This window comes from Bufo bufo, chromosome 3 (genome assembly GCF_905171765.1).
Source record: "Bufo bufo chromosome 3, aBufBuf1.1, whole genome shotgun sequence".
Taxonomy (NCBI): Eukaryota; Metazoa; Chordata; class Amphibia; order Anura; family Bufonidae; genus Bufo; species Bufo bufo.
This window is the reverse complement of record NC_053391.1, coordinates 614814757-614826790: the sequence shown is the minus strand read 5'-3', so window position 1 is coordinate 614826790 and position 12034 is coordinate 614814757. Positions and strand designations below refer to the sequence as shown.

General features: G+C 40.9%; 1 protein-coding gene across 4 annotated transcripts in view; it reads left to right on the top strand.

Moving 5' to 3' along the window:
- Positions 1 to 12034, top strand: part of ATP7B (ATPase copper transporting beta) — an 88414-nt gene that overhangs the window by 40767 nt on the left and 35613 nt on the right. For all 4 annotated transcript variants that reach the window (XM_040426051.1, XM_040426053.1, XM_040426052.1 and 1 more), the window contains 2 exons: positions 7650 to 8850; positions 10458 to 10706. In XM_040426051.1, the coding sequence (XP_040281985.1) occupies positions 7650 to 8850; positions 10458 to 10706 (1450 nt within the window). The remainder of the gene's footprint in view (positions 1 to 7649; positions 8851 to 10457; positions 10707 to 12034) is intronic.

Genomic DNA, 12034 nt, shown 5'->3' with positions numbered 1-12034 from the left:
CAGGAGTACTCTGACCTGTTTTTGGAGGCTGTGGTGGAGGGTTTGCTGGGAAACAGTCGCTGAGGTGCGGGAGCTGTGCTCTCATGCAGTCATCAATCTCGGCAGCCAGAGTCGTTTATCATATTAGATAAAAAATAAACATCATGGTATCACTGCATCTGAAAAATGTCCAACCTATTAAAATATCATGTTTTATGTCCAGTATGGTGAACGCTGTGAGAATGTGTGAGAATATGGCGAAACAATGCCAAATGTATTTATTTTTTTATATAAAAGTAATAAAAGATAATTAAAACTATGCATTTGGTATTAGTTCTTATCGCAGGGCGAACACTGTAAACACAAAACCCCAAAAAACAATGTCAGAATTCCATGTTGTCTATTTCAGCCCCAATTTTTTTAGTTTCGCAGTATACTTCATGGAACCACAAATGGTTCCATAAAAAAGTTCAGCTTGTTCTCCTCACCCACCAAAAACAAAATAAAACAAGCCTTCATATGTCTATGCCAATGGAACAATAACCAAAGTTATGGTCCTTGGAAGGTGAGGATGAAAAATCTAAAAGCGTGTTGCTAAAATTGTTGGTCCTAAAGGGGTTATGTGTCAGATTTTGGGACCAACAGAGGATCCTCTGGTACTTTGGTGGGTCAGTCTGACTCTGGATACCGGATGTGTACAGTATATACTTGTTAGACATTTTATGGTATTATTAAAGTTTTCAGAAACTTTATTATATGTGAAACAATAATTCCATTAAAGGGGTTGTCCAGGATTTTCCTACTAATTGCCTATCCTCAGCTTATCCCATCAATATCTGATTGGCGGGGGTCTGACATTTATTACACTCGCAGATCAGCTATTTCATGTTAGCTCCAGCGCTAAAACTACACAGCTTCACTCATTGCGTAGTGGACAGGTTTGGCTACTGCAGCACTGCCCCCATTGACGTGAATGGGAACAGTGCTGCAGTTACAAGCACCATCCACTAGGCCATGAATAATATATGAATGAGCAACCCCCTTAATTATATATAAAATATAACATATATAACAGTAGGTATATAAACAATGGCTAGGAATAGAGATAGTGCTAATGAAGCTGCACAAATTAGAACTATTGAATATAATGTATTAAAAGCATCCTTAGCCTACTTTCAAGCATGTTTCCAAAAGACAGGGTGCACCATTGTGTGATTACTTATCACAGCCAGTCTTGATCTTATGTGAGTGCCATCCCAAAGGAAGGTGAAATCATTGCTGTACTTTATACCTGACAGTAGATGGATAGATCCCGGTTTGACGTCAGCTATTGTAATTATTTCATTGGGAATTTCAATTCTCCACTGTCAATACATTCTCCGAGGAGCCAATTAACACATCTTTAATCACTTCCGAAATCTAAGAAGTATCCTTGTTTTCCCCATCTTCTTATTAAGGTGACGTTCTACCTTAAGATTAGTACACACCTGCATTAACAGCAGTTCCTTAGTAAAAATTAATTACAGGACTTACAACATCCAGTCAGCAGTCTATTGACCACATACAGGCTGCTACAAACAGCACTTGTATTCTAAAGGGCAGTGTCCGAAAAAGTAAGGTCATCCATTTGGAAATGGATTGTTTCTACTAATAACATTATGCACTTGGGGACGGTGTATGTTGCCTATATTTGCATTAAAGGGGTTGTTCCACAGAACATACTCTACATTTTTCAAGCCAACATCTGGATCTGAATACTTTTGTAATTGCATGTAAGGAAAAAATAAGTCACTTAGTAATCCAGTAAAATGTATCTGTATAGCGCCACCTGTTTGTTGTTTTTCTTATTTCTCTGTCCACCTAGTTTAGTGGATGCTCAGTTCCATCCTTCAACTACTGTTAGAAACTGTGACATTTACAGGGAGAGAAGGTCACACCTCCTGAAAAAGGACATTCTCCCTGAGCTGCCAGTCTGAAATTGGGCAATGAATAGGGAGATCTCTGGATGTAGGGGAGGCACAGGGCTGATTCTAGCTTTGTTAGAAAGAGATTGTCACCTAGTATATGATGTCGGATCCTCATTTTTCACATCAGTCATGGCATAACCCCAATAAATTATTAGTTGGTACAAAAATGTGTCAAATTTTGCTCTAAAACTAAAACTGTTAATGTAGACTGTTTGGTGATACACAGATGTGGCATTATGAGTGATTTCTTGCTAGATCAAGGGTAGTCACAAGAAAACCAAAATCTCTGGCAGTTCTCTGCAGTCCATTCACAAGAAATAACTTGTTGGGTCATATCCATAAATCATAATGTCGTTATGGCTGCGGGACACAGAATCCCCACTGTCTTTGTGAACAGAACTTGGATCACCCTGGGGTTCTAGGATGATCTAAGTTTGATTCACTGGAGCCGTCTGGGGTTGTGCTTTGTGGCTGTACTATAGACGGTAAAATATAGCAGAATTACAGATTGCAATCCCCTTATTTATAAGAATGTAAACTTAATACCCAGAGATACACATAAGAACTGCATGATATTTTTAAACACAAATAGCTTTAGAAGCTTTGGTTGAGGGTACATTCACACGACCGCAAATGGGTCCGCATCCGTTCCGCAATTTTGCGGAACGGGTGCGGACCCATTCATTTTCTATGGGGACGGAATGGATGCGGACAGCTGTCCGCATCCGCATTTGCGGAGCGCGGCCCCGATCTTCGGGTCCGCAGCTCCGCAAAAAGATAGAGCATGTCCTATTTTTCTCCGCAGCTTGCGGACAAGAATAGGCATTTCTATGGGGGTGCCGGCTGGGTGTGTTGCGGACCCGCAATTTGCGGGTCCGCAACACACCACGGTCGTGTGAATGTACCCTAATTCCCCTGACCTGTGTCTAGCAATACAGTTCCCTTTCCCTTTGTTATGAAGAGCTAATTTGCATAACTTCTTCCCAAAGAAGCATTGCATGGTCTATAAGACTCTGTACACTACTAGGCACTGTCAACAAGGAAAAATAATAGCCCCCATATCCTCTCCAAAGGCCTCTCAGCCAGCTAAGCCAGTTCTGTCTACTCTGGTAAGGGGCAATCTCCCCGCAGATGATATACTGGCTTGGCTATAATCGTAAATGATGTCTCAAGGCCTATTTTAAAGGTCAGACTTTGATTTATAGAAGAAGAATTTCCAACTGGTGGCTCCAGACGCACAGCTTTCTTTTCTGGAAAGGGAGTGAATTTGCATACCTAGTTGGATTTCAATAAATGGGTAACATGTAAAATCTGAGTCTGCCAAAGACCGAGACAGACTTTGCTAGTGGCTAATAGAGAGTAATAGAGAGGGGTCCTAACCATAGGACTCCACTCAATGATATCCTTATACCCTAAAGGGCATATGAGAAAGGGTTGTCTTAATAAGATATCCTCCAGAAAAGTCAATTTAGTTAATTCTGCTTGAAATGATAAATCCATGCAGGTTACTAAATAAATAGCATGATGTATACACAATAGAACAAATGCAAAGCTGTGGGTAAATGATTTGCTTCGGCAGCAGGGCTGGCACCTGGGTTCTGTGCATGTGTAAATACCATCTGAATTTCAATCCTTGGCTATTATATACTTATTCCACTGAAGCAATAAATGAAATACCAAATGGAGATTAGTGTAATTTCATACTCATCATACATATTTTCTCAGACATTGACCTGACACATGTAAATACTCTAGCTGGGTGTTACTATGGCTATCCCGATATCCTGTTACTCCATCAATACCTTGTCAGTACTAAACTTTTAACCCCCAAGACTGTCCCAACCAGTGTATCACTGTAGTTCTCATAAGGGCATACAATGACTTTTGCTTCATACAGTTATTATTAGATAAAAATTTCCACAATAAAAAAGCAAAATAAAATAAAATACTGGTAATGTACTAATTTATGTTCTAGTTATGTTAATTTGTTTCTCCTATTGTTGGCCACCATAGGCAGCCATTTTGGAGGCTGTAGGCAACTGCCTTTTGTCACATACTGCGTTAAAGTATAGAGGTACGTCATTTCTTTGTGGTCACTTAGTACAAGGGAAGGCACTCCTAAACAGGGACAGGAACACAACAGACACAACCATGTATTGGGAGACAAGGAAATTTTAAACAAAAAAGTGTTTTAATAGTGCACCTTGATTTAAAGTAACATTTTTAAATAATGAATAAAAAAAAATAATAATTTTCATAGTAACATCTGCAGCTGTAGTCAGAACTCTGTTGGTTGCTACTGGAAACAGTCGATAGCTTGTTTACAGACACATTCATAAGGCCCAGTTCATACCTGCAAAGAGCCAAGACCAGAAGCCTCAACATAAATGTGAACATAACCTAAAAATTCTCAGTATGGCACTATACAAACTGGATTCGATACTTCTCTCTAACATACTTGACCATAATTCAACTCCTTTGAAAAAATTAATGCTAACTTCATTTACGCTAAAGGTATCTCATCATGCTATATACCCATATTTTTCGCTTTATAAGACGCACTTTTTTCCTCCCAAAAGTGTGTGGGGGGAGAATGGCAGTGCGTCTTATAACGCGAATGGTGCGCTTTTTAAATGTCTGACACTGATACATCGCCGGCCCCTTTGCTGCACAGCGCGGCCTGCGATGTATCAGCGGGGAGGGAGGAGGGGCTCTGCTTTAAACTAGCGCAATCCTCTGTAGTAGTACTCCCTATCCAAGCGGCAGGCCGGCAGCGTAACGTCACTCACTCATTCACGCTCCTGCTCCTGCTTCATTAATGAAGCTGGCATGAGCGTGACTGACTGAGTGAGTGACGTCATGCGCCGGCCGGACCTCTGCTTTGATAGTGAGTACTGTTACAGAAGAAAGCAGAGCCATTGCTGGAGCATTACATAAAAAGATTTTACATATAAAGACTGCTGTGAGCGGGCCCAGTGGTGTAATGGGGGTCACTATTCACACAGGGACAATATACTGTGACACATATGATACTGTGACCAGCAGACGATCATCTTATGCTGGTCACAGTGTCACAGTATATTGTCCCTGTATGAATAGTGACCCCCATTACATAAGATGCTATATGTGTGTCATCCACACATCCCCCCATAGCAGTGTATCATCCACACATCCCCCATAGCAGTGTGTCATCCACACATCCTCCGTAACAGTGTGTCATCCACAGATCCCCCCATAACAGTGCGTCATCCACAGATCCCCCCATAACAGTGGGTCATCCACAGATCCCCCATAACAGTGTCATCCACAGATCCCTCATAACAGTGTCCTCCACATAACTGTGTATAATCTACAGATCCCCCATAACAGTGTCATCCACAGATACCCCCATAACAGTCATCCACAGATCCCCCCATAACAGTGCGTCATCCACAGATCCCCCATAACAGTGCGTCATCCACAGATCCCTCCATAACAGTGCGTCATCCACAGATCCCCCCATGACAGTGTCATCCACAGACCACCATTAGTTCAAAACGCACCAAAAGCACACCTTTTGGTTCAAAATATTTATTTTCTTATTTTCCTCCTTAAAAATCTAGGTGTGTCTTATCAGGTGCGTCTTATAAAGCAAAAAATACGGTAACTTATTGCACGATTCTTCTGTTGACCCTTTTTTTTAAATAAAAACACACTGGGAACATAACCTAGGGGAACCATTTTTCATCGCAGCTTCCAAATTATCTAGGTGTATTAAAGGGGTTATCCGATTTCAGAAACATCTTCCCCCATGTGCCAGGCCCCTCACAGGTAATATACTTACCCTGCTCCTGGCGGCGCTCCTGGTCCCCACACCGCCGCTGCTTCTTCTCCCTGCACACCGATGAAAACATCCGGTGTCGGAGGGGAGCAGCCAATGGCAGGCGGGGACGGGGACGAGCCTCCCTAGCATCACCTGCAATGTTTTCATCGGTGTGCAGGGAGAAGCAGCAGCGGCGGTGTGGGGACCAGGAGCGCAGCGGGGAACAGGGTAAGTATATTACATGTGAGGGCCCGACACATGGGGGGGGTTGTTTGTGAAATCGGATAACCTATTTAAATCACCTAATCAGATTCCTAAAAAAAGTTATACAAATGGAACACTAAATAGATGAGGTTTTCCCCAACACGTCCTCACAGTGTGGGAGATTTGATTCCCATGAAGGCACTGTTCTTGAGCTATAGTGGAACTGTAGATAAATCACTAAACCTCTGTGAACAAATGTTTTCCTTTCATCTAAGATTTATGCGTACCATATACAACTCTTTACTTGTCCTCGTCTCAGTCAACATTAACAACTTCCCCTCTACTCAACACACACTGGTTAGCCATTTTTCTATAGTCACCAAACTAAGAACTGCCTCCTTGTCTAAGGACAAACACACTCACTTCATCCAAGATATAATTAAATTGTTTCTCCTAGATATAAGTATTGATGATCTAAATCAGGATCAGCAAAAATGTATTTGCAAAGTTTGTCAACTATGTATGTAGATATACAGTACAGACCAAAAGTTTGGACACACCTTCTCATTCAAAGAGTTTTCTTTATTTTCATGACTATGAAAATTGTAGATTCACACTGAAGGCATCAAAACTATGAATTAACACATGTGGAATTATATACATAACAAACAAGTGTGAAACAACTGAAAATATGTCATATTCTAGGTTCTTCAAAGTAGCCACCTTTTGCTTTGATTACTGCTTTGCACACTCTTGGCATTCTCTTGATGAGCTTCAAGAGGTAGTCCCCTGAAATGGTTTTCACTTCACAGGTGTGCCCTGTCAGGTTTAATAAGTGGGATTTCTTGCCTTATAAATGGGGTTGGGACCAGCAGTTGCGTTGAGGAGAAGTCAGGTGGATACACAGCTGATAGTCCTACTGAATAGACTGTTAGAATTTGTATTATGGCAAGAAAAAAGCAGATAAGTAAAGAAAAATTAGTGGCCATCATTACTTTAAGAAATGAAAGTCGTCAAGCCGAAAAATTGGGGAAAACTTTGAAAGTAAGGGCTATTTGACCATGAAGGAGAGTGATGGGGTGCTGCGCAGATGACCTGGCCTCCACAGTCACCGACCTGAACCCAATCGAGATGGTTTGGGGTGTGGCTGGACCGCAGAGTGAAGGCAAAAGGGCCAACATGTGCTAAGCATCTCTGGGAACTCCTTCAGACTGTTGGAAGACCATTTCATGGGGAACTATCTCTGAAGCTCATCAAGAGAATGCCAAGAGTGTGCAAAGCAGTAATCAAAGCAAAGGTGGCTACTTTGAAAGAACCTAGAATATGACATATTTTCAGTTGTTTCACACTTGTTTGTTATGTATATAATTCCACATGTGTTAATTCATAGTTTTTGATGCCTTCATAGTCATGAAAATAAAGAAAACTCTTTGAATGAGAAGGTGTGTCCAAACTTTTGGTCTGTACTGTATGCTTTAAGGAAGTTCCTAATCTTATAAGGAATTGCTTGTTCCATTACTTCATCATGGTGGTTGAGTGGTAAATTATCAGGATAACTCAAATAGCTGTAGAGCATCTACATCTTCTCTGTTAATATACTAGTTGATTGTTGTGCTCAAAGACTTGTCACTTTCTTTTGTCAAAGCCATTGGTATGGTTATCTGATGATAATAATATCTATTGAAATGTCTTTCTAGGCTTCTCAAAGCTATGGCATTCCTAGGACAAGCCATACACCACCACCAAGAAAGTCAAGATTTGCTTTTGACAACAGAGGCTATGAAGGTAGCCTAAAGGACCTCACCTACTCAAAACCTGATGTTAGTTCTGTTGTGGTGGGAATTATAGGTATGACCTGCCAGTCTTGTGTGCAATCCATTGACGGAAGGATCTCACAGATACCAGGTGTGGTCAGAATAAAGGTTTACCTTGATCAAGGCAATGCCACAGTATGTTACATACCTTCTGAAATAACCCCTCAGAAGATTTGTGAGGAAATTGAAGATATGGGCTTTGGTGCCCACTTACAAGAACGCAACGAACTTTCAACATCTCTAAAAGACATTCATTATAAAGAGGATGTGGTAAAAATCAGGATCGAGGGTATGACGTTTCAGTCATGCGTCAACACAATTGAGGGAAAAATTGGAAAAATTCAAGGAGTTGAAAAAATAAAGGTTTCTCTCACAAACCAGGATGCAATGATTGTTTACTGTCCACAGTATATCCAGCCAGAAGATCTACAAAAACAGATAGATGGTATGGGGTTTGTGGCTTCGGTCAAAAGCAAACCAGATCCATCGAAGCTCGGAACAATTAACATAGAACGTTTAAAAAGTATCTCTAGAGACCTCAAGCTTACGAATACTGGTGGAAGTGCAGAAAACACAAAGACAAGAACTATTCATATAGAAGGAATGCATTGTAAATCATGTGTGCACAACATAGAGGGCTCCATTTCTGAACTCCCTGGTGTTCAGGATATTAAAGTCTCTCTTGAGAACAAAAATGCTGTGATATCTTTTATTGGAGGCATTACTAGCCTATTGACATTAAAAGAAGCCATTGAAGCACTTCCACCAGGACATTTTAAGGTTACCCTCCCAGCAGATGATGAACACAGTCCTGCATCAAGATTAAAAACAACCCTTCATTCATCCACTAAACAAATCCAAAGGACCACCACAAAGACCGCTCTCATCAGTATTGGAGGAATGACTTGTGGGTCATGTGTGTCGACGATTGAAAACACGATCTCTCAAAGAAAGGGAGTACAATCCATATCAGTGTCATTACCTGAAGGGATGGGAACAGTTCTCTATATTCAGACAGAAACAAACTCTGAGGAAATACGAGCGGCTATAGCAGACATGGGATTTGACGCTACTATTATTTCTGGTATGTACTTTTTATTACTTATTACAATTATAATGTATTTTTAATTATTTCTAATTGATGGGCTTTTCTAGCAGCTTCATCAGAATTGGGATATACTATATTCTTTAGATTATAATAAACATTGGACCATGGCTCCACCAGACCCCCCTGTCTTCATTTTATAAGGCAACTTCTCAGTCTTATATTTTGAAAATTTTCTTTTGTTACTATTGCTCTGGGACCGTGACCGTAAAATTATAGATAATTGTATGTACATTGAGGTCACCGCTCACCCTGCCTGGTGGTCCAGACCCGCTTCCCACTGTCCTCTTCTAGGTGAGCCCAGACACTGAGTCTGCTCTGTCCCTCCCTGCAGACTGCGGCCTGCTTGCTGGCTGGCCTCTCCTCCTGTGCCCGTAGGTCATGCTTGCGTTCTCCCTCCAGCTCTGAAAGGGCCAGCACGCACACCCTAACCTTCACCAATCTTCGCCAATGACTGGCAATCCTAGGATACTTAAGACACTTTCACTTGTCGGAAGGTGTCTAAGCAATAAGGTTCCTTAGCTTGGTAAATTTCCTGCCTAGGTGTTATTTTCTGTTGTCTGCCCATGTACTGACCTCTGCCTGTTTACCATATTCTGACCCTCTGCTGCCTGACCTGACCTGTGTCTTACCCATATTGCCTCTATGCTGCCCACCCTGACCTCAGACTCATTCTCGTATTGCATGTACTCTGCCAGCCCTGAGCATGATTCAGCCTGACACCTCGGTGCCATGCACCATGTGGGTCAGCTGTTAACCACACATAGACTACTCCAGGAGGAAGTGGTCTGGTGCCACCCCTGCAGTAAATTCCCTGTATAGGGGATAAAGGGTGAATACTAGGGGACTGCCAGGATAAGCACTTTAGGATTAGCTCTAAGTCAAATCTGTTGGTTAACCCAGCGGTTCCTCACCCACTGCCATAACAACTTTATTTTAACATTCAGTGGGTCCTAGCTATAAGCTGTAATTTGTCTCCATGGGAAACCCCTTTAAACTTTGCATATTGTACTTATTATAAATTACTTAGATTCAGAATGATTTTTAGAATGGAATGAAGCCATAGAAAAAGCCAGCAATTGGGCTGGGGGAGTACTAAAAGAGCCAAGAAATGACAAAACATTTTAAAGTATTCTTTCCCACTGAAAACAAAACTATCACAATGATTACTGTACTTTTAGAGGGCCCTGGTTTGTCTGAGCAGGACCATCAAGACAAGACCTTGACTAGCCGGCTCCCATTTATTTATATTTTTCTACTTTCTCTTCTAAATACCTCAAACTTCTCTAGATGTCTTGTTTTGCTTGTGATAGGCCAAATCAACATTCCTTATAACATTCAGCCCTTGAATGTTGAATATTGAATTTGTCAAATAGGCATTATTCAAGTTGAAAGAGTGTGGCTAATGTTCATTCACGATTACCCATATTCTTTCTTCCAAAAATGTGGGCACCATAAAAACAGGAATATTCATGAATCCCAATATACTGTGGTTTTGCAAATAGTGTTAAAATATTTTAGACCTATTTATGGTTTACTAATGAATGGATGTGACAAATATAAATTATAAATTTACGTACTTGTAGATTCCCCACGGACCGTCAATAGCAATCATTCAAGTTCTACATCACCTGATGTTAAGCAGAAGCTACCAGAGACAACCAAGAATGAAAATCTCTATCAAGATTACATTGTAGATGTTCTCCCTAAGAAGCCTTACCGAGACATCCCTATGATGAAAAATACTACACCCCAGAAATGCATCTTACAAGTCACTGGGATGACATGTGCCTCATGTGTCTCCAACATTGAGAGGAACTTGAAGAAGAAAGACGGTATCTATTTTGTGTTGGAATTTATTATTTTAGCTTGCTCATCATGGCCTCCGCCGTTTCCTCATTAGTTTGATATTTTACAGTCACACAATAACCGAAAAAAAGTACAGGCTGAAAAAGCCATGTACACAGCCAACATATCACCCTTTATATGTAAAGCGCAGTTCTTCCAAATGGCCCATCTTAAAGTCCCTAGTAATAGTACTATTGATCTACTGTTTAAATTGTCAATCATGGATGTTGTACTAAAGGGTAAAGTGTGCCGAAACCAAGCTCAAATTGAGTTTCATCCATAAATTTAATTAAAATCTGTCAGCAGTTTAGTACCTATGACACTTGCTGACCTGTTACATGTGCACTTGGCACCTGATGGCATCTGTACTTATCCCATGTTAATATGAGCCCACATTGCTGAGAAAAATGAAGTTTTAATATATGCAAATGAGCCTCTAGGAGCAACGGGGGCGTTGCCGTTACTCCTAGAGGCTCTGTTCTCTCTGCAACTGCCGCACCTTCTGCAACTGACAGGACCAGGCAGTGTAAACGTGATCATGCCTGGCCCTGTCAATCAAAGTGTAGAGGACATGGCAGTTGCAGAGAGAGCAGAGCCTCCAGGTGTACTGGCAATGCCCCTGTTGGCTCTCCAAAAACTACTTGATACATTGCTTCTTGTGGCTGTCTGGATAGCAGACTCAAAGGACAACACTGTTCATATACTATCCACTTTACTATCTGGTTCAAATTATTTTGCCCATCATGTATGTATTGAAGCTAGCATGATCTTCTCGATGTATGTATCTTAAAGAGCATCTGCTATCTCTCATGTCTGGTTTTTGGAAATTTTATTCTCTATAAAATAATAATTCTGGTGAACCATTTCTTCGAAATCAGTGTTGTACAATTTCTCTGTTATTCCTCCTAGAAATGTATGAATAAATTGAGAACTGGGTGTTACCATTCCTCTTGTCAAAGGGGTGTGTTCCTGTCAAGGTGTACAGGGACACACCCAAAACTGGTAACACCCAGATGCCAATTTATTCATACATTTCTAAGAGGAACAGCACAATGCAGAATTGTAAGAAAAATATTCCTCCGGAATTGTTATTTGATGGGAAATACAAGTATTTACTAAAACGAACACATCTCTTAATGAGATCTACAACTTTATTTAAAAAATATCAGTGGTTACCTAGTCATTAATTCAGCATTCATCTCTAGAATAACTACGACGTCATGGACAGTATGGATAATTACTAAAGGCTGGCATTTCATAGGTAAAATGTCCGCTAGAGTCAGAGGCTGCAAATGTATTAAAAGGTGCACATTTG